The sequence below is a fragment of the Nerophis ophidion genome, linkage group LG04 (genome assembly GCF_033978795.1).
Source record: "Nerophis ophidion isolate RoL-2023_Sa linkage group LG04, RoL_Noph_v1.0, whole genome shotgun sequence".
NCBI classification, from domain to species: domain Eukaryota; kingdom Metazoa; phylum Chordata; class Actinopteri; order Syngnathiformes; family Syngnathidae; genus Nerophis; species Nerophis ophidion.
In genome coordinates, this window is record NC_084614.1 from 46557489 (window position 1) to 46581886 (window position 24398).

Genomic DNA, 24398 nt, shown 5'->3' on the forward strand with positions numbered 1-24398 from the left:
GATCCTCCCTGCCACACTCGTTAGTCACCAGTCTCAAAGATGCTCAGAGACTCAGGACTTTCTGTTTAAGGTTTTTATTGTCTCTCTCGTTGTGTCTCAGATATCAGATTTTGGTCTGGCGCGCTGGAATGGCCTATCACGGGCCGAGGACATCAGTAGAGACGGCTTCTGCGGGACCATCGCTTACCTGCCGCCTGAGAGCATCATTGAGAAGGACCGAGTGTCGGACACCAAACATGATGTGTACAGGTTAGAGTAGTTGTTTGTTTGACCTTTTTAAAGGTGCCCCTGATTTCACAATCTGTCATAGTGTGGTGTTTGAGGGACCAAAAAATAGGAAGACAGACAGGTTCAGCCTTTTTTTGAGGTCACAAATGAGATCTCTGTTTTTTTTGTTCACTTTAATGACTGACTCTATCCCTCCTTTAGGTTTCTTTAATTAATTTCAGAAGAATCACATTATAGCGGCTAGATAGGATCAGATAGGATAGCATAGGATAAGATGGACTTAATTCATCCCAACATGCATTATGTGGTAGCAGTGCAAATTCAAAAAGGCCAACAAAAAAGTAATAAAAGGAACTCAAAAGTCACAAAAGTGCCACACTTCGCTGTTCAATTCCAAAGGGGTTTGAACCAAAAGGTAAAAAAAAAACATGAAAACAAGAGGGAAACATTCAAAAACACAATGTTGCAGCAACCAGCTGCCACTTTAGCGGAGCCATTTTTACATACAGCAACAAAAATAAAACACAATTAAAAACGAAAAATGAGTAATACATAATACATATTGTGCACATACCATTGCCATCTGCTGGGGTGGGGGGCAGCAGGGCCAGAGACATGAGCAGACTTCGTCCTGGGCTGCCCACTAGCTCTCAGCCAAAGACCGGTCCCCACGGATGAGGGTGAATCTGTCCAGGAAGACAGAACACACGATGCTGCCCTCTTTATTTTTCGGCTTCAGCGCCGCCAGCTCGTCCATCCTGCTGGAGAGAACGCAAACATCCCCAAAGCCATCCGATGGTAAATGCAGTCCAAACCTTCGTTTTTTTCTCACGACACTCAACGCCAGCTCAACAGCCCTGTCTTTTCCTCCGAATTTCCATTGGAATCTCCACATGGACTCCAGTGTGGGAGAGAACCCGCAACTGGTCTTCAGTGCAAGCAACCGCGCCCTAAAAAGTTAAATGCTCACCTGAGGAAGAGCCAAACAGTCTACGATAAAGTATTAAAAGTAATGTAAAAGTCACAAAAGTGTCACTGCTCGTTGTGCAGTCCTGAAGGGCCTTAATTAAACCAATAGGCAAAAAACCCATGTAACAAGAGGGAAACATGAAAGAACACAAAAAAGGACATAAAATAGCACGGAGCTGCTGCAACCAGCTGCCACTTCAGCAGCACCATTCTTGGAAAAAATCAACATCAATGTAACGTAAACCTAGCGACCAGTCAGTGTACACTACTACATATCCTCACCACCTGTTTGTTTCTCCCTTTGAAAAAACAAAAACAAAAAAAAGCCTGATTGTCTACAATGTAAAAAAACTAATGAATCAGTTTCGGCTACAAAAATCCTTAGTCAAAGACAGTTCTAAACTGTACAGTATATCAGGACCTGACCAATATGAAATTAGATTTTTTTCAGTTTCAGTTTTATTTCAAACATGCAAATGATACAATGTATATCATCACATATTTCCAGTTGTTTCATTTCAGCACATTCGAAAAAGAGTAGGAAGATGCAGACCTTATTTAATTCTACCCCTTTTCATATTATAACAATTTTATCCCATTTCCTTGTTATCTGTTTGTAACAGAACAGTGAATAAATAAACAATGAATAAATTATATACCTTAAGTAAGTAAACAAATATTAAATACATACCGTATTTTTCGGATTATAAGTCGCTCCAGAGTATACGTCGCACCGGCCGAAATTGCATAATAAAGAAGGTAAAAACATATATACGTTGCACTGGAGTATAAGTTGCATTTTGGGGGGAAATTGATTTGATAAAATTCAACACCAAGAATAGACATTTCAAAGGCAATTTAAAATAAATAATGAATAGTGAACAACAGGCTGAATAAGTGTACATTATATGACGCATAAATAACCAACTGAGAAGGTGCCTGGTATGTTAACGTAACATTATGGTAAGAGTCATTCAAATAACTATAACATATAGAACATGCTATATGTTTACCAAACAATCTGTCACTCCTAATCGCTAAATCCAATGAAATCTTCTTCCTCGAGGTCGCTTCTAAACAACTCTGTCAACTCCAAAGGTATGCGTTGCTTCCTCTTGTCGTTTTCTGCTGCATATTTCACTACGTCCAGCTTGTAATCTGCAGTACGTGATTTCTTTTTCGGCGCCATTTTTGTTTGGCCCTTCTCAGTTTTTATAAGTTACCGCCAACGTTGAAATGATCCATTTTAATAGCTGCGGAGTGGGAGCATATAGCATGAATCAGTTAGCATCCCATGACCCACAATGCACTTCTGCCATGAACCGCCCCCCGCCGAATTCTTATTGGTTGACGTGTGTGTAACGATTGCTGACGTGTGTGTGACGATTGCTGACATTTTCTTCGTCTCTTCTGCGAATGAGATAAATATTATTATTTAATATTGTACGGTAATGTGTTAATTTCTCACATAAATCGTTCTGGAGTATATGTCGCAACCCCGGCCAAACTATGAAAAAAACTGCGATTTATAATCCGAAAAATATGGTAAATAATCCATCCATCCATCCATCCATTTCCTACCGCTTATTCCCTTTGGGGTTGCGGGGGGCGCTGGTGCCTATCTCAGCTACAATCAGGTGGAAGGCAGAGTACACCCTGGACAAGTCGCCAACTCATTACAGGGCCAACACGGATAGACAGACAACATTCACACTAACATTCACACACTAGGGCTAATTTAGTGCTGCCAATCAACCTATCCCCAGGTGCATGTCTTTGGAAGTGGGAAGAAGCCGGAGTACCCGAAGGGAACCCACGCAGTCACGGGGAGGACATGCAAACTCCACACAGAAAGATCCCTAGCCCGGGATTGAACCCTGACTACTCAGGACCTTCGTATTGTGAGGCAGACGCATTAACCCCTCTTCCACCGTGAAGTAAATAATCATCAAAAAAAAAAGATGTTCGTTATAATTGTTCTTCTTTGTACTTTGTGAACACTTGTAGTTTTAACAGTATCTCAAACTGAATCATATTGGTGCTTTGTTTGATGTTTTTGTTAATCCATTCCATAATTTAATCCCACAAACTATGCTAAAGGTCTTAAGTGTTGTACGTGCATGGATATATTTTAAATGACATTTTCCTCTGAAGTTTTATTTCTCTTCTTTTGCGGAAAATAATTGTTGAACATTCTTGGGGAGCAGGTTATATTTTGCTTTGTGCATAATTTAACTGTTTGCAAATGCACCAAATCGTTGAATTTAAATATTTGTGATTCAATAAAAAAAAAGGGTTTGTATGTACTCAGATATGGTAACACTAGCGAGCAGTAAAAAACATAAAGTGATTTTTGGTCTACAACATATTTTTGCTTTATTTATTAACGACGTGTTTCTTGCTACTTTATGTTATATATTTTTACATGAGGTTTCCAGTTCTTTTAATCATCTATTTATACATCCAAAAATGTGTTTTCTTTTACCTTTTTAATGTCTACTCTGTATATTTGTATTTACATTTAACTTTCCCTTCTACTGTTACCAAGTAGCATTATTTTAGTTTTACTGAGATTCAAAGAGAGTCTGTTTTTGTCAAACCATCATTTTCATTTGTTTATTTCTACTGTTAATATTTGTATTAGCATCTTTGTGTTCTTTACTGAACAAAACCCAGTTGTATTATCTGCAAATAATACTAACTTTAAGTCCTTTGTATTATCTGCAAATAATACTAACTTTAAGTCCTTTGTAACTTTACAAATGTTGTTTATGTAAAGATTGAACAATTTAGGTCCAAGTATTGATCCCTGAGGAACGCCACAAGATATTTTCAGCTCTATAGAAGTGTGTTCGCCTATCTTCACGTTTTGCTTCTTGTTGGTTAAGTAGCTTCTTACCCAGTTCAAGATCAACCCTATGATGCCATACCGTTCTAATTTGTTTATTAAGGTATTGCAATTGATTGTGTCAAATGCTTTTGTTGAATCCATAAACACTGTAGCAGCGCATTTTTTGCTATCTATTGCATTGGTGATCTCTTCCGTTATTTTGATTAATGTCATTGATGTTGAGATGTTGGCTCTGTGTCCGTACTGGATATCTGTGAGTGTTTAATTGTTATTCATAAATGTGTCCAATCTGATGTTAAACACATTTTAAATAATTTTAGAAAAATGTAGAAGTAGAGAAACAGGTCTGTAGTTGTTTCTCTCCAATTGTATAAATTGGTATGACTTTTATTATTTTCATTTTATTTCATAAATTTGCCTGATTTATGTTAAAGGTTCTGAAGTCTCATTAATAACCTTTTTTATTGTTTCCATATCAACTCCACTACAGTCAGTTGAGGTCTTGGATTTACATTTTTCACAATACTGATTATTTCCTCTTTTGTCACACCATCGAGGAACATCGAGTTGGGATTTCTGTCTAAAGCAGGGGTAGGGAACCTATGGCTCTCGAGCCAGATCTGGCTCTTTTTATGACTGCATCTGGCTCTTAGTTAAATTTTAGCTGACATTGCTTAACACAATAAGTAATGAATTATTCTGCTAGTAATCACAGTGTTAAAAATAATGTTCAAAATATAAAACATTCTCATGCATTTTAATCCATCCATCCATCCGTTTTCTACCGCACCTGTTCAAGAAGTCGCATTAATGGTAAGAAGTGTTATATTTATTATTGGTTACCTTCAGAATTATAATGTTATTCAAAAGAATAAGAGACTTATTATGCTCTAAAAATGTTGGTCTTACCTAAAAATGCATGCATTTTGTTGTATTCAGTGTTAAAAAATATTATGTGTCTCTCACGGGAATACATTTTAAAATATTTGGCTTCCATGGCTCTCTCAGCCAAAAAGGTTCCCGACCCCTGGTCTATAGTGTCATTCAAGTCCTCAACTGACTCGAGATTTGGAATCTTTTCCTCTAAATGTGGTTCAATGTTCACAAAGTACTTATTGAAGCTTTCAACTACTTTGTTCATATTGTCATTTTTTACATTTCCATCTGAGAAATATTTAGGATAATCCTTCGTAGCACCGTTTTTAATCATGCCATTTAGGATCCCCCATGTTGCTCTCATAATTATTTTTTTCCGGTCCAATAATTGACTGTAATATTCTTTCCTCCATGTTCAAAATATGCCAGTTAGCTTGTTCTTACACATGTTGTACTTGTTTTCTGCCTCTGTAGATCTTTGTGTTCTAAATGTTCTATATAGTGTATTTTTCTTGATGCAAGCATTTTTCAGTCATTTTGTCATCCATGATTGATTGTTTTTCTTTTACTTCTTACTAATTTGTTTCAATGGACAGTGTTTGTCATAAAGCATCTCGAAAGTATTGAAAATAATATCATATGCATCAGCTACATAATTTTCACTGTATACTTTGTCCCAACTTTCATCTCTCAGATCATTCATGAAAGCTGTCATACTTTGTTCTATGCATATTCTTCGATATGTCTTTTTGTCATCAATATTCCTCTTCTTGTAGTTTTTTTCATAGATTATGAAAACTGGCAGATGAACACAGACGTCGAATATTTGCCGACCACTCGTGGTATTATTATCAAAATCCTTAGTAAAAATATTATCAATTGTGGCACTGTGTCCTGAGATTCTGCTTGGCCTTGTGATTTTAGGATTTAAACTCAGGCTAGGGCTGGGCGATATGGCCTTTTTTTTAATATATCGATATTTTTAGGCCATATCGCGATACGCAATATATATCTCGATATTTTGCCTTGCGCTTGAATGAACACTTGATGCATATAATCCCAGCAGTATGATGTGTCTACATTAAAACATTATTTTTCATACTGCATTAATGTATGCTCATTTTAAACTTTAATGCAGAGAAGGAAATCACAACTTAGTCAATTGACCAAAACTGTATTTATTAAACAGTTATTAAGCAGTGGCACAAACGTTCATGTCATTTCCGAAACAGAAAGTGCAAGATTGTCAGAGACATTTTAAGTGTCAAATAAAAATGAGCTGCATAATAGGAAATCAAATAGTATTCGTCCTTCGCTATGTGGTAGGTTACTACGGACGTTACTAAATTCTGTTGTTGACTATTTTTTTCATACGGTGTTAATTTGGTACTGTTTGCCTTGGCATTTTGATGGTGTGGGCATGGGGCACCGAACGGAGATGTTGATATGCAGAGTAAGCGCTCTTCATTCTCTAGCAGGTGACTTTTCAAATGATGCTACATGTTAGCAGTAATGCTACTTTTTATAACAACGCTTTTGGTCCACACTTGACAAATTACGGTTGTCTGTTCGACATATTCCCATTTTAAGCCAAATCACCGCCAGACAATGGACCCCCTGCTGTTTTTCTTGGGAATTACTTTATCCTTCATTCGCACCTTCTTTCTCTCGTATTACCACTCGCACGGCTCCGCTAGCATCACAGCTGACACCCATGCTGCTACCTCTCTGCTCCTCGAGAGCGTATATGTATGTGACGTATGACGTGACAGTATTTGACGTGTGTAAGAAGATGCGCTTTCTGTCTGTGAGAGGGAGGGACAGGAAAAAGCGAGGACAGCCTGTAATGTAATGCCCGCAGCTAAAAGCAACTGCGTGAGAACGTATACTCCTGCTGTCCCCGCCCCCGGAGGTGCGGTGTGGATTCCCACCACCTGCGGGCTGTGTGGCGGGCCCCACCTGGATTAGCTGTGGCCTTGGACGTGCTGGCCCCCGCCAGGTTCGGTCTTGTGAACGCAAGATCTTTGACAAACAAAACGTTTATCCTAAAGGATTTCTTCACTTCCCGCGGACTTGACTTCCTTTGTGTGACGGAAACATGGCTAAGAGTCGGTGAGTCCGCCCCTCTTAATGAAGTTCTGCCCCTGGAGTGTTCCTACTTTAGTTCTACGCGGTCGTCCGGTCGAAAAGGAGGAGGATTAGCAGTTGTTTTTAAAAATGACTTTAAATGCCGTCAGACCTGCCTGCAATCCTCCTTTTCAGGCTTCGAACTGTGCATGTTTGAACTGGGTCTTACTGATGTCGTCCTGTGTGCCGTCGTCTATCGCCCACCCAAGTACCACAAAGACTTTATAACTGACTTTTCTGAATTTCTGGCTGAAATGCTGCCCAAATATGATCGTGTCCTTATTATGGGTGATTTTAATATTCACACCTGCTGTCCAGACGAGTCGCTTTCCAGGAGCTTCCTGAATGTAATTGACTCATTTAACTTTGTTCAGTCTGTGTGTGGTTTCACAAATGAACGCGGGCATACACTTGATTTAGTTCCCTCGTATGGTTTGTGGGTTTTTAATTTGGACATTTGCGACGCTGTGTACTCTGATTATATGCCGATCCTGTTTGATATTCCCACTCAGTGTCCGGTTAAATTGTGCGCTCCGCCTCAACGCTCTCGCATGTTTAATTTTTTGTCTCCTGCTCTGTTCTCAATTTTTTCAACTCTTTGTGATGATAATTCTGCAGCCTCTGTATGTCTGAATACTGAAGAGTTGGTTTCTGGGTTCAACTCTATTTGTTTACAAACACTGGACTCGATCGCTCCTTTCAAGTACCGGTACTGCCGCTCTAAAACCACGCCTCAGGCCTGGTAGAATGACGTCACTCGTGCAGCCAGGCGCAGGTGTAGGATAGCAGAGAGAAAATGGAAAAAAGACAGACTGTGTCCTTTGCCATTTTTAAAGAAAGCCTGCTTTTCTTTCAGATGACTGTAAAAGCAGAGATGAATATATATCTATATCAGATTATATCTTGTAAGTCTAACAACCCCAGAGTTCTGTTCAAAACTATTAAAACTGTCATTGATGCTCCCAAATCTGTTGGTTTTGATGCTTCTTTTGAATTCTATGAAAATTGTCTCTATTTTTTCACTGGCGAAATTGTGTCAACTAGAGCTAGTTTATCCCAGCCTTCGTATGACCCTTCTGCTCCTCTGCATTTGTCTTCTGTTTTCCATCAGTTTGAGCCGGTGTCTTTTTCTTTTTTAAATGACACAGTTAGTCATATGAAGCCCTCTGGTTCTGCTGCAGATGCCCTCCCACCTCGCCTGTTTAAGGAGGTATTTGCTACTATTGGATCAAGTGTCCTAAACATTATCAATAGTAGCCTCTCTTCTGGAATAGTTCCAGTAGAGTTTAAACATGCAGTGGTACGACCTCTACTTAAAAAACCAAGCCTCGACCCCTCTCTCTTCTCTAACCTTAGACCTATCTCTAATCTTTCATACATTTCCAAAATATTAGAGAAGTTTGTCTACAGTCAGTTGTTGCCCTTCTTAGAGGATAATGGTATCACTGAGCTGTTCCAGTCTGGTTGTAAAGCCCTCCACAGCACAGAGTCGGTGCTTCTAAAAGTTTTCAACGATATCCTCCTGTCAACTGATTCTGGTAAATATGTTGTCCAGGTGCTTTTAGATCTGTCTGCTGCGTTCGACACCGTAGACCACGACACCTTAATCACTCGACTTGAGAACTGTGTGGGTATTAAGGTCGCGCCCTCAACTGGTTCCGGTCGTACCTAACCAACAGGAGTTTTTGTGTAAAAATAGTTTTATGTCTTCCACAGCTCCTTTACCACATGGGGTCCCCCGGGGCTCAATCCTTGCTCTAATCTTATTTGTGCTTTACCTTCTCCCCCTTGGTTATATTTTTAGGAAGTACGGTATTGCATTTCATTTTTATGCCGATGATTGCCAGATCTATTTTCCCAAGGCACAAAATAACAAAGTTCAACGTCTCATTGACTGACTGCACGACATCAAAGCCTGGCTTTCAGCTAACTTCCTAAACCTAAATGAAGACAAAACAGAAGTTATGTTGTTCGGTCCAAGTCGCTCTCCCTCCCCCAACGTTGACCTCGGCACTCTGACCCCGTATCTCAGCGACTGTGTCACAAACCTGGGGGTAAAGTTCGACCCAAATTTTAAATTCGAAAAACAAATCAGCAGCGTAGTTCAAAAAAGCTTTTATCAATTACGCCAAATAGCGAATGTGAAACCGCTTCTATCAGGACATGATCTCGAGAAATTAATGCACGCCTTTTTCTCGAATCGTTTAGACTACTGCAATGCCCTGTATGTAGGCATTAGCCAGGCCTCCCTTGCCCGCCTGCAGCTCGTGCAGAAATCTGCTGTTCGTCTGCTAACACAGACCCGCAGACGTGAGCTCATCACCCCTATATTAGAGTCCCTTCACTGGCTCCCTGTGCGTTACAGAATCAATTTTTAACTCCTATTTGTTTTTAAATGTCTAAACAACCTCGCGTTAACATATCTCTCCGACCTCCTTCAGCCTTACTGCCCCACCCGATCTCTAAGATCAGCCGATCAGCTGCTACTGACGGTCCCTGACACAAGGCTGAAGCTTACAGGTGACAGAGCTTTTGCCGCTGCTGCTCCCAAGCTCTGGAACGATCTACCTCTGAGTGTTAGACAAGCCTCCTCTCTTCCTGTTTTTGAATCTCTCTTAAAAACATACTTTTATTCCACGGCTTTTAACGCAGAGTGATATCCATCCTGCAATGGCGCCCCATTATACACCTGCTGTGAAACTGTTTTTATGTTTTCATGTTTTATTTATTTATTTTTTATTGTGTTCTGTTTGTGTTGAGTTGTGTTTGCTGGGTTTTTGTATTATTTTTTAACCTGCTCATTGTACAGCACTTTGGCTACCCCTGTGGTAAATTTTAAATGTGCTCTATGAATAAAGTTGATGATTCAAATATCACGGTATAGTCATTTTCCATATCGCACAAAGACAAACCCGCGATATATCGTGCATATCGGTATATCGCCCAGCCCTAACTCAGGCTACACATTGTGTCAATAAAATAATCTATGGGCTTTTGTTTGTTAGGGTTCAAGAGGTCAATGTTGAAGTCTGAACGTTAGAAAATTAGTTTTTGACTGATTACAGTAAAAGTTGCCTTAATCCAGTTCTCAAACGTATCAATGTTTGATTTAGGTAATCTATATATACAACTGATCAGTATGTTTTTGCTTCTTTCATGATATTTTTCAATGGTTATACATTCCAAGATATTATCAGTAGCTGGTGTTGTTGCCTCTTCTATTCAGTGAAATTCACGCATCAATGGTGTTGATATTGACATCTATTCGATTGCAGAAAGTTGACCACTTGATGCTCTGTTGAAGCACCGTCCGTGTAATCTGGTTCTCCTCTGATGTCAACTGCTCTTGCATAGGAGGGAGGATTGATGTGTAGCAATGATGATGTCATTCTGTCGTGTAAACTGAGCCCCTTCCTCTTTGATGTTTTTCAAAACACTAATATTCCCCAGATTTGTGATATCTATATGTCTGGCATTGAACTGTTGTCTCAATGCAGCCATCTCCTCCCTGAAGTTTTTTCAAGTCAGTGTTATTTAGTTGCAACTGTTGGCGCAGTATTTCTATCTCCATTTTAATGTTCTCCACAACACTGCTGTTGTCTCAATGGGTGTTGTCTTCCTGCTTGGCATTCGACTGTTGCTGCACTGTTGCATTCTCCTCTTTCAGCTTCTCCACCTCCCGTTTTGATTATTATTACGAGATTTATTTTTGTTTTTAATCATCTGTTTTTGGAGATCTGCGACATCTTTTTGTACACCTTTGATAATCTGTTCCTAGAGATTGTCGACACTGCTTGTGTCTTATTGATATTGTTTTGTAAAGTTCCTAGTAAGTCTTTTAAGTCCGGTTCCACCTTTAGTAACGCTGTATTGCTTTGTTGACTTCTTATCGTGCTCACGGTTGCTCGGCAGCGAAGTAAAGCCATTGGTGTTGTTAGCTTCTGCGGCAAGCGGCAGCTCTATAGTTTTTTTTCTTTCATATATCTTGCACCAGCCAGAGCTGAGTCGGTCTTTTCTTGTAGATCACTTGTGTGGTCAGAAGCGTTTAAAGTATGTCCAACTCCTTCAGTTTTGTTATTTCGTCTTGGGTTGCTAGGCAACGGCTTGAAGCTAGCAATTACCTAGTCATCCCCTGGCTTTTTGGCACCTTCTGTTAGCTTATTTAAAGAACCTGTGCCTCCCGCTGGGCAGAGTTGAAGTTGAATATGTTCGCAAACTTTCCTGTAGCTGTGATCACAATCAGTGGTCAGGAAATTTGTTTTTTTGGTAAAAACTGTTGTGTCTGGAGCAGAGCTCTTCTAGTTTACGGAAACAGGAATTGATGATTGGCAATGATATAAATCCTAATTCCTGATATATCGCACTGTTTAAAATGTTTAGTTTTTTTAATTGAAAAAAATACATAACGACTGCTTTTGATGTCTTACATATAATCCCAAACACTTTTTAGAAATATATATAAATTGTGTGAAAGAAGCGTATAAACAATTTCAACATAAAATAAATCACAAATATGATGTGCAAAAGAAACAGTAAACCTCTGGGAAATAAGATAATTATCCAAAGCCTGTATACATAAGTTGCATTTTATTAGTTGAAAATAAGTGTTCAAGGTTAAGGGTGCCCGGATAAAATGTTTTCACTTCAAGTATTGACCAATACTGGTATCAACAGGAATCTTACATATTTGTAATTTTTTTTGTAGTGTGGATTGTTTTGATCAAGTGAAATTAGTCAAACATAGGACAATAGTAGGTATGAAAAAAACTAACTTAGTTATTATTAACCATCTCGAATGGACTTATGCTGTCTTTTAGTTGAAGTGGAGTGATAATTATAATTCAATATGTTGATTGATTGAATGATTGAAACTTGTATTAGTAGATTGCACAGTACAGTACATACTCCGCACAATTGACCACTAAATGGTAACACCCAAATAAGTTTGTCAACTTGTTTAAGTCGGGGTCATTTGTATATCAATACATGGCTAAGTTCATGACACGGTACATTTAACGCTTCGGACAACGTTTGTTACTGAATACTTTCTAATCTGCATCTGCCTTGGAGACTGTGTGTGTAAGTAATATGCAACTATAATTATTTGATACTTGTTTATATTAACAAATGTGCTGGTTTAGATTGCAATATTGTTCAATGAAGGACACTTATTACGTATGTCTAACTTGTGTGCTTAGCTGTTGTGTAGCTGCTAACTCATAGTAGCCTATAGCCTATCCTGTTTACCTTTTGTGAATGATTTGACTAAAATACAAGGAAAGACTAACCTTGGAGGACATTTTGATGTTAACTGGCTGTCTGGCTTTGCACAAGTAAACACACTGCACTGCTAGTATCTTAGCTTATAGTGGAAAGTTTAGATACATCCATCCATTTTTTGCCGCTTGTCCCTTTTGGGATCGCGGGGGGTGCCGGATCCTATTTCACCTGCATTCGGGCGGAAGGCGGGGTACACCCTAGACAAGTCGCCACCTCATCACAGGACCAACACAGATAGACAGACAACACTCACATTCACACACAAGGGCCCAATTAGTGTTGCCATCAACCTATCCCCAGTTTTTTTTTTTTGCTGATATTGAACTAATAAATGTGATGTGACTTTTGATTGTGTGTCTTGAAATTTCAATGTGGATTTTATTGCAGTTTTTCCATTGTCATCTGGGGAATCCTAACCCAAAAGAAACCCTACCAAGGTAAGAAAAATTAACTTTTTTAATCTATACCTATTGTTTTGGTCTTTCTTGTTCAAATGTTGAAATTAATTATAAGATAAGAATGTGTCTGTTTTTACTACTATACATTTGTTCTGTTTAATTTCATTTAGTATTCTATTATTACAACTTTATTGTCATATTCATTTTTTTTTGGTATATTTTGACAAATATGAATGTGGCACTATTGTGCTTTGCTTGTGCAACATGCTGTTGTTGAATGACTTCTAGGCAGTGCATGAGGTTACGTCAGGTTGTGTGTTTGCCTACCAGATTCCAGCGCAGACAAGTGGGCTTGTCTAACAGGTCATTACTATTTTCTGGTTCCCAGGCTTCTCAGGTAGCAATTGAAGCACACTTTAAAATGGTGGTTTTAGAGAAGATAGCCAGTTTGCCATTTTTATGAAGACCTGAACATTGGCCCACTTATTTTCTTTCTTACTTGATCTAGCATCATCACTTGGAGCAATTTTTCCCATGAGAAATAATGTAAATCCAATTAATCTGTTAAAGACACCCACAAATATGAACACAAAACATATTTTACAGAGAGTCATTCTAAATTTGAATATTTAATAGACCACAATTGAAACAAGCCTTTTGTTTTTTTCTGCCGTCCATTTGCCTTTTTAAAGCATTACATGGATTAAATTATTTAAGATGTCAATAAACTTCTCAATCAATCAGTGCAAAAAACAATGTGAAATACATATAAAAGATGAATAAATTGTATGAATACACATTTAACATCACTTTTTAAATTCTATTGAAAACCTTTGTTTGATGGTGACGACCACATAGACACCACCTTTATACTTAACAAGTTCATTTTTTAATTCAATGTTGTTTCTCACCTTCAAAGTGCTCATACCTTGATTGATTGATTGATTGATTGATTGATTGATTGATTGATTGAAACTTTTATTAGTAGATTGCACAGTTCAGTACATATTCCGTACAATTGACCACTAAATGGTAACACCCGAAAAAGTTTTTCAACTTGTTTAAGTCGGCGTCCACCTTAATCAAATCATGGTAATGAATCAATTCATACCCGCAACTGTTTTTGGCCGCATAGTGAATTATTGTCAATTTTGGTATTTCCTTCCATCTGGTCACGTTCTAGCATAGTAACGCTTTATACTAGCAGTTTAGCAGATATTGTATGTGTGAACCTAAAAATAATGGCAGTTCATCATTTGCACCATCTTAGAAGTATGCTAAAATTTCCTAGTATGCTAATTTGCAACATGCATTTTTTCACATTCAAAAATCATGGATTTTAATATTTGGTGCAATTTTAGAATCATGCTAACTTCTGCTATGTTAGCATGCTAACATTTTATGCTGGTATTTAAGCTAATTTTATTAATTTGAGGCTAAAAATAATGGATTTTGATACTTTCCGCCATCTTGCAAGTATGCTAACTTTCCATATTAATATTAGCATGCTATAGTTTTATGCTAGCATTTTATTGGATTAATACGCAGACGAATGGAATAGTTTGTTACGCACAAAGTTCCGACCTACGAAAATCGATACAAACAAAACAGTACAAAAACCGAGGCACCATCAGAAAGCAAATCACCTGTGAAATTTGACCAATATTTTTGTTTTGTCTTCTCCTAGGTGAGAATAACATCTTGCAAATTATGGTGAAGGTGGTGAAAGGGGTGCGTCCAGATCTCGGGATGGTGCCCCGTATTCGCCCTGCCGCCTGTGCGGGCTTCCTAAGTCTCATGCAGCGCTGCTGGGCAACTAAGCCAGAGGCCAGACCCAGCTTCCAAGGTATGTTTTGTGTCTCACTTTTACATAAAAAAAACATTTTTTTTTAAATTGGTATTTTAAAATAGCGAAATGCTTCACAATGCAGACTGTAATGTAACTATTTAAAAGCTTAGCTAAAATGATGTAATGTAGTTTGCAAAATAATGATATTGATGTATCAATCAAGCCTGTGTTTTTAAAGAACGTGTATTTTTGTTCTTACTAATTTGTGGTGAAAATCCCAATCGTTTCCTCTTTTTCCTGAGAAATCTGTTTATTTTTTAAAATGCAAATGCTGACAGGTACCTGACAAATGCACAAAATGTATGACTACATTCCTACGTCCTCAAATTCCCGCATATCCATCCATCCATTTTCTACCGCTTATTCCCTTTCGGGGTCGCGGGGGGCGCTGGCGCCTATCTCAGCTACAATCGGGCGGAAGGCGGGGTACACCCTGGACAAGTCGCTACCTCATCGCAGGGCCAACACCGATAGACAGACAACATTCACACTCACATTCACACACTAGGGCCAATTTAGTGTTGCCAATCAACCTATCCCCAGGTGCATATACCATCAATAATATGTTGTTCTTAATCCTATCCCTTCTTTCAGACATCACATCTGAAGCTGAAGACCTGTGCTCTAAACCTCAAGCAGAGTCCAAGACTCCAACCTCATCAGCCTCAGATCTTACTACTTCTGGCGTCCTGTCTTTCGAACAGGTACGAATGCTAGACTTTGTGTTTCACCTTGATTTAAAAAAAAAAAAAAGAAGAAGTACACACCTGCATGCAAAAATAATCGGTATGGAAAACCAAATGATGGATTAAACTGTTTTATGGGCAGGTGGGTCATTGTTTTATAAGTCAGCGTTGTTTTTCCTTTTTTTGCCCCAATTCACTGTTTAAATTTAACACAGAGCAGGGATTGGATTCATTAGTTGTGAAATTGTTAAGCATGTCGTGATCTGATATTGATATCTGATATTAGACAAAAGAAAAACAAATATATAATTACAGCATATTCGCTCACGTGAAAACTGTGTGGTATAAGTTACGATACAAGCAGTACTGCAGCATGTTTACTTACATTTATTGCATCTAAATGTCCTCCAATAAGCACCCACGGTTAGTTTTTTCTTGTATTTTAGTGAAGTCATTTCCAAAAAGTAAACATGGAAGGCTATTGGCTACTAGGAGCTAGCAGCTACACAACAGCTAAGAACACATACATACGTCATTAATGTCCCTAATGGAACAATATTGCAGTCTAACACAGCACATTTATCAATATAAACGAAGATCAAATAGCTATATATGCATATTACCTACACAAGTCTCCAAGGCAGGTATTATAAAGTATCCAGTAACAAACGTGTCTGCATCGTTCAACTTACTGTGTCATGATATTTGTGAATTATTGTGACCACAGAGTGGGCCCCTAAAAAATACCACTCAACTTAAAGACAGCATAAATCCATTCCAGATGGTTAATAGTAAATAGGTTAGTGTTTTCCAGACTTACCGTTGTTCTCTGTTTGACTAATTTTATTTTATCAACCATTTTCTAACATTCCAAACTACAAAATAATAGATGTTTGATTCCTGCTGATATCGTACTTGATCAGTATCTGTATTGGCCTCTGCTCAAGGCTCCAATATCGGTGTCATATCAAAAGTGAAAATGTTGTATCAGGACACCCCTAATACGTGTGTCATACTTGGACACAGCTGACTCTAATGCAAATTAATTTATAAACTCTGTTGAATGTTATTTTGGGCGAGGGGGGGCGTTGTTTATTTCCTGTCTCTCTTGGTTAAACTAAACCAACCCTAAAAAGTCTGGATTTTATTATATTTTGCAAAAAGTTGACCTTATGAAATCAGCAGGGGATCAACAAGTTATAAGCAGCACAGCGCCCCCTGCTGAGTGTGATGCTGCACTCACCCTAAATCTATTGCTGGTTTGCAATCACGTGACCTAAAGTCACTTCTGGGTTTCATGATGAGAGCAAAAGTCCCGCTACTGTTCATTTACCTGCATCAGTGCAAATTTGGACGTATTGTGGATTGTTTGGAGGCAAGTATACAAGCTATCGTGAAAAAATATTGAAATGGGATGGAGTCCATTTATAAACCCTTAAGAAAAAATATTTTCTAATGATTTAAATCCTTCATCATCACCGAAGTCGTTGAAGTTAGTGCTCAACCGCACTTCCTTTGACACTCACAAGGAATTTAAAGTAGAATAGATTGGAGGCACATCGCGGCTTTACATTTGAGGCGTCCACAAATTAAGCAATAATATATGAAAGACAATGTTGGACTTATTTGTGCATCACTAAGTACTGTATTTGTTTGACATAACGAGCGTCTCTTGTTGTCATCATCATGCTAATGAGAAAAAATATGTATTTAATTTTTGCAGTTGATTTTCTGAAAGTTAATATTTTGTTTCATTGTTTAGCTAGACTGCGAAGAGGTGGCGACTTGTCCAGGGTGTACCCCGATTGTAGCTGAGATAGGCACCAGCGCCCCCCCGCGAGCCCAAAGGGAATAAGCGGTAGAAAATGGATGGATGTTCAGCTAGATTTCCCTGTTGTTGAGCAATTTTTGGTTCCCATAAATATTTACCAATATCAAGATCCAGTGTGCTGTTGAACCTCAGAGAGAGTTATTCATCTAGTTTATTGATATTATTAAGGACATTTTCTTAATGCTAACATACAGCACCAAAAACGCTATAATGTGGTCAACCGTGTTGAATAAATCACTTGGCTTTACTGCACAACAAAAACAATAGCTAAGATTTACAGTTACTGCTATTAAAATTGATAACAAAAATACAGTAGATTGGATCAACAATCACAATATTTATTACTAGGACTTCACATGACGTTAGTGTATTTCCACAATCAGAGGTCTTTGTAGTTATATTTAGGCATAGAAACCACAAAAGAACACAAACTAATGCGATCGCTGCTCTCAAATACGACTAATATAGCAAAGAATGAACCCAATTGCATCACAGAATGTGTTTCAAACAAATCAAATGTTTACACAAACCTTTGACTAAGTTATCGCTGCAGACATGAGCATCGTCCGAATGTAGTTCACAGGATGAAAGCGACGTGTTTGAGAGCCACTTTTGTAATTTTCTTGACTTTTTTCCTTTATGAACCACTTCCTTCTAGACTTTAAAAACTTCCTATCTCTTGATTTAAACACTGGGAACAGCATTTTAAGCTCAAACTCGAATTGTTTGCCCTCCATGTGCATTATACCATGACATCATATGCAACCCAGCAATAGTCTCACACAGCTGGAACCCTGCGGCCCCAAATTTCTTAAAAGTCCTCAGACTGTTATTGTTCTGAATAAATATTTGTTGACTACAACAAAGGCCTCGCCAGAGAAGAATGTTGACTGATGGGATCGTTCAACCTGTGTGAAATACACACTGTTAATGTTGTGTCAAGAAATACACAACAATGCCCTGGAGAAGTAAATATACTATTCTTCACATAGATCATATTCAGGAAGATTCCAACAACATATTCAGCATTTTGTATGGAAACTGAAGCTTAAACTTGGAAACAAATCTTGTACCTCTGTTCATTCAAGGAAACTGTTGATTTCTGCTCTTTCTTAACCTTTACTGGATTCTGATCATCTGCTTTTTATGAATGTATAAGAACATCTTAAAAAAAACTTCCATCTAAGCATGCTTCTTCAGTAAATGCTCAAAGACTAGATAGGACCGCTGTAGTCATGACATTTTCCGAAGACTATAACATGTAGTTTTTGAGCATGAACAGTCCAGTTGTGATCAATTCAATCACCTGGGAAAAGTGCTCAGCAAAAGTGGCATCTATTTGGTCAGCTCAGGAGGGTTCAGCTTTCACATTTCATCTGAACTATCAGTGACTAGATAGGACGGCTCGGGTTATGATTCACCAAATTGTCCAATCTTCACATTCAAAGACTAGATAGTACAGCTCTACTCAGACTGCCATATCATAATTCATGCCCAAAGACTAATTAGGAATAATCTACCCTGATTGTTTTATCTAGTCCAATGGTTTGCACTCAAAGATTAGATAAAACATCTTGAGTTATAACTTGAATGAATTTATTACCTAAGTCCTTTAATAGTTCATGCTCAAAGGCTAAATAACAAAGCTATGGTTATGACTATATTCAAACTGTCAAGTTCAATACTTCAAGCTCCAAGATTTGATTGGACAGCTTCAGTTATTACTGGTCAGATTGTCAGATCTAGTCTTTGATAGTTCACAGTCAAAGACTAGATTGGAAAAGTCTACCCAGATTGTCCTACGTAGTCCAATAGTTTACACTCAAAGTACAGATAGGGCAGGTTTGTTATGACTGGTCGGATTTTTCAATAGTTCATGCTCAAAGACTGGATAGCACATCTCAGGTAATGAATAGTCAGATTGGCCAACCGCGTCTATGATGGTTTATGGTTAAAGACTAGAATGTGAAAATCTAGTTAAAATTGTCCTACCATTACTTTGATAGTTCATGCTCAAAGACTATAGGAAAATTATACTTAGATTGTTCCATCTAGTTCAATAGTTCACACCCTAAGACTAGATAGGACTGCTTGGGTTATGACTAGTCAGATTTTAAACTTGATAGTTTAGGGATCAATAAAGTACTTTCTATTCTATTCTATTCTATTCTATTCTCTATGCTCAAAGACTAAATCTAAAGTCAGATTGTCATATCTTGTCTGATTGTTCACGCTCCAAGAGTAGAAAAAGTCAACTTAGATTGTCCTACCTTGTTTTGTTAAATAGTTCAAATTCAAATACTAAATAGCTGGGGTTATGATTAGTCAGATTTTTTTAGTAATATATTCTTAAAGTCTAGAAAGGACAGGCTCAGGTTATGGCTAGTCAGATTGTCTTTGAGCGTTTATGGTCAAAGACTTCATAGCTGGCTATAAGACTAGTCGGATATGAAAATTCTACCCAGATTGTCCCATCTGCTAAAAAAAAGAGATGGAACAGTTCCCTGACTGTCCAAACAGATCTAGTCTAGTCAGATTTTTTATATCTAGCCTTCATGGTCAAAGACTAGATATAATAGCTTGGCTTATGACTATGGTCAGACTGTGATATCTTGTTTAGATAGTTCATGCTCCAAGACTAGATAGGACAACTCGGTGTATGACTAATTGGATTGACCACAGTTCAGATAAGACAGCTCGGGTTATGATAGTCCAATTTTGGTAGGTCGCGTTCATAGACTAAATGGGACAGCTTAGTCCAATCGTGTCCTTTATATTTTAAGCTCTAAAATCCATCCATCCATCCATTTTCTACCGCTTATTCCCTTTCGGGGTCGCGGGGGGCGCTGGCGCCTATCTCAGCTACAATCGGGCGGAAGGCAGGGTACACCCTGGACAAGTCGCCACCTCATCGCAGGGCAAGCTCTAAAATGATGTTGGAAAATTATACTCAGACTGTCCAATGTAGTCCACCAGTTAGGACAGCTCTGGTTATTGTCCAAAGATCACACTCAAAGACCAGATAGGACAGTTTGTCTTATAACTAGTCAGATATTTCAATATAGTATTTCATAGTTCGCCGTCAAAGACTAGTTAAAGTTAAAGTACCAATGATAGTCACACACACACTAGTTGTGGTGAAAATTGTCCTCTGCATTTGACCCATCCCCTTGTTCCACCCCCTGGGAGGTGAGGAGAGCAGTGAGCAGCAGCGGTGACCACGCCCAGGAATAATTTTTGGTGATTTAACCCCCGATTCCAACCCTTGATGCTGAGTGCCGAGCAGGGAGGTAATGGGTCCCATTTTTAAAGACTTTGGTATGACTCGGCCAGGGTTTGAAGTCAGGGCGGATACTCTAACCACTAGCCCACTGAGTAGTAGACAGGACAGCTTGGGTTACGATACTCCGTTGGATAGTTAGGACAGTTTAGTCCGATTGTCCTATCTGGTCTTTCAGTATACATTGATGAAGCCTGTCTGGATGAGAGGTGGATTGTCCTCTTAAGACAGTGGCTCTCAAATGGGGGTACTTGAAGGTATGCCAAGGGGTACGTGAGATTTGTAAAAAATATTCCAAAAATAGCAACAATTCAAAAATCCTTTATAAATATATTTATTGAACGATAATTCAACAAAATATGAATGTAAGTTCATAAACTGTGAAAAGAAATGCAACAATGCAATATTCAGTGTTGACAGCTAGATTTTTTGTGGACATGTTCCATAAATATTGCTGTTAAAGATTTCTTATTTTGTGAAGAAATGTTTAGAATTAAGTTCATGAATCCAGATGGATCTCTATTACAATCCACAAAGAGGGCACTTTTAGTTGATGATTACTTCTATGTGTAGAAATCTTTATTTATAATTGAATCACTTGTTTATTTTTCAACAAGTTTTTAGTTATTTTTATATCTTTTTTTCAAAATAGTTCAAGAAAGACCACTACAAATGAGCAATATTTTGCACTGCTATACAATTTAATGAATCAGAAACTGATGACATAGTGCTGTATTTTACTTCTTTATCTCTTTTTTTCAACCAAAAATGCTTTGTTTTGATTAGGGGGCACTTGAATTAAAAAAATGTTCACAGGGGGTACATCACTGAAAAAAGGTTTAGAACCACTGCTCTAAGACAACTTTGATATTCCAGTTGGGATTGATTCAGTTTCATGAGAAAAGTTATGTCGGGAATCCATCACCATGGCAACAGTCAACGTTTGACACAGAATTTCATGCATGAGAAGTCTTTCATTTAAAGTATTTTTGGTCTATTTTGCTCCTCAGGCTCCAAACGCTAAACAATCGGCGCGGCCAAAGTCGGCTGTGTTGCCGGAGAAAGACTACAGTCTGTCGGAGCTGCTGACTCAGGTGGACTCTGGGATCTCCAGGAGCTTTGACCGCCTGAAGGACGACAGCAAGGAGAAAAGACTGTCGGGCATGTCGTCCGCTGACTCGGCCTTCTCCTCACAGGACTCCATCACGCTCTCCTTTGAGAAGGAAAACACGATTGGTAAGAACGGAACGCCCGTGACGCTTTGATGGCTTCACTGTTTGCTTCGTCTCGGCCGTAGATTCTGCCGAGGTGCACAAGAGGAAGTTGTGTGACGCCATCAGGAACAAAGACATCGCCAAGCTGATGAAGATCCTCCAGCCGCAGGACGCCGATCTCCTGCTGGAGGGAGGAGTGAGCCTCCTCCATCACGCCGTCGCCTCCAACAGCGAGGAAGCCGTCAAGTTCCTCCTGCTGAACAACGCCGACCCAAACCTGGCCAACGGCCGTGGCTCCACCCCCCTCCACCTCGCCACTGAGAAGCACCTGAAGCCCCTGGCGGAACTCCTGCTGGGCCGCCGCAGCACCAACGTCAACGCCAAGGACGAGGACCAGTACACCGCCTTGCACTGGGCCGCCCACAACGGAGATGAGGCGGTGACGCGCCTGCTGCTGGACCGCGGCGCCGCCATCAACGAGACCGACGGCCAAGGGCGCACGGCCGCTCACGTGGCGTGCCAGCACGGCCACGAGAACGTGGTCCGAGTGCTGCTGAGCCGCGGCGCCGACGTCCGCGTCAAAGGAAAGGAGGACTGGACGGCGTTGCACTCGGCCACCTGGCAGGGCCACCTGGGCATCGCCAAGCTGCTCATCAAGCAGGCCGGCGCCGACGTCAACGCCCAGACGACGGACGGACGCACCCCGCTCCACTTGGCCTCCCGCAGGGGGCAGTACCGAGTCGCCCGGCTCCTCATCGAGCTCAGAGCGGACGTGCACGTGACCTCCTGCGACCTGGACACGCCCCTCCACGTGGCGGCCGAGACAGGTCACACGAGCACGTCCCGCCTCCTCCTCAAACACGGCGCCGAGATCCACGGCAAGAACAAGCGAGGGTTCACTCCTCTGCACCTGGCCTCCCAGCGGGGGCACCTGACCACCGTCAAGATGCTGATAGAAGAAGGGGCGGACCCTCACAAACTGGACCTGATCCAGCGCACCGCCTCCCATTTGGCGGCGGAGCGCGGACACCTGGAAGTGGTGAAAAAACTCCTCCTTCACGTCCCACACGGGGGCGCATCGCCTCCGGAACACCTGCGGCAGGACCCTGCTGACGAGAGCTTGTGGTCGTCCGAGTCCGAGCAGCCGGCAGAAGAAGCCAAGCCGCTCCAGAGGAGAGTCGTCATCCTCAAACTGACGCAGCACAAAGACGAGCCGCAGCTGGACGCCTCACAGTTTGCGCCTGCCTTGTGCTAACAGGAGGAGAGACGCTACCAGCTAACATAACTGTTAGCATTTTTCATCTTATGTAAATATGTACACTGTAAATACAGATTAATGTCAAAAGTTACCATTTTATACCTTTTTTTTTTACTGCATGAGCGTATTTTTGTGTGATTATGATTAAGAAAATGAACAATTTGCGCACAGTAAGTCAATTTTAGTACGACTATTTTGATATTGTAGATATCTTTTAGTACATGCGAACACTAAATTGGCCTTACTTTGTGAGTGTGAATGTTGGCCCTGCCATGACATGAGGTGGTGACTTGTCCAGGGTGGACCCCACCTTCTACCCGAGTGCAGCTGGGATATGCTCTGTCAAGCCAAATTTCTTCACCCCACAAAAACCTTCCCAACCCACCATTTACTTCCGGGGTCATGATTAATACAGATGTTTTGTTAACGCTATATTATAAAAATATAACGCTATATTATAAAAATACAGACGTTTTGTTAACGCTATAGTATAAAAAATAGAAAAATAAATTAAAAAAAACTTTACAAACACAAGCTATGGGATGACGCATTTACTTCCGGGGTCACGTTTCCTCACCTTTCCTCTTACATCATCCCATAGCTTGTGTTTGTAAATTATTTTAATTTATTATTTTTTTTTTTAATAATATAGTGTTAACAAAACGTCTGTATTAATCATGACCCCGGAAGTAAATGGGGGGGGGCGGGGGGAGGTTTTTGTAGGGAGGAAAGAAATTTGGCGTGACAGCTCCAGTACCCCTGCAGACCCGAGAGGAAAACGGATGAATGGATGGATGAAAATGTTCTGTTCGTTTCATATCAGCTGCACCAGGAAGCCATTAAAAATATTTTACTTCATTGGAGGACTTCATTTATTTAAGGCGGAGGTCGGCAACCCGCGGCTCTGGAGCTGCATGCGGCTCTTTAACGCCGCCCTAGAGGCTCTCTGTAGCTTTTTGAAAAATGAATGAAAAATGGAAAAAGATGAGGGGGAAAAACATGTTTTGTTTTAATATGGTTTCTGAAGGAGGACAAACATGACACAAACCTCCCTAATTGTTATAAAGCACACTGTTTGTATTAAACATGCTTCACTGAATCGGGTATTTGGCGAGCGCCGTTTTGTACAACTAATTTTGGCTGTCCTTGAACTCACCGTAGTTTAACATGTATAACTTTTTCCAACTTTCTAGGACGTGTTTTATGCCACTTTTTCTGTCTCATTTTGTCCACCAAACTTTTAAAGTTATGAAGGTGAGTTTTGTTGATGTTATTGACTTATGAGGAGTGCTAATCAGACATATTTGGTCACTGCATGTCAGGGGTATTTGTTGTCGAACCCCAAGATGCAGAGATGGAGGCAGGCATGGAGTGACCAAACATGATTTTAATATAAATACTAAAACAAAACCAAACAAAGGGTTCAAACCAAAAGCGTGCACGTGGGCGGATAAAAAACAAAAGGCCTTTAGCATAGAAGCTAACAAGAAACAAAAATGAACTTTAGCATGGAAGCTAGAGGATCACAAACAGAAAAACTGGAAATAGCTA

At 39.7% G+C, this 24398-nt stretch overlaps 1 protein-coding gene across 1 annotated transcript in view; it reads left to right on the forward strand.

Annotated features, from left to right (window-relative positions):
- ripk4 (receptor-interacting serine-threonine kinase 4) overlaps nt 1-23705 on the forward strand; it is a 71025-nt gene extending 47320 nt beyond the window's left edge. Inside the window, exons 3-8 of the mRNA XM_061898190.1 lie at nt 101-249; nt 12719-12768; nt 14417-14575; nt 15173-15282; nt 21386-21611; nt 21673-23705. Of these exons, the coding sequence (XP_061754174.1) occupies nt 101-249; nt 12719-12768; nt 14417-14575; nt 15173-15282; nt 21386-21611; nt 21673-22844 (1866 nt within the window). The 3' untranslated portion in view covers nt 22845-23705. The remainder of the gene's footprint in view (nt 1-100; nt 250-12718; nt 12769-14416; nt 14576-15172; nt 15283-21385; nt 21612-21672) is intronic.
- Nucleotides 23706-24398: the final 693 nt, after the last annotated feature.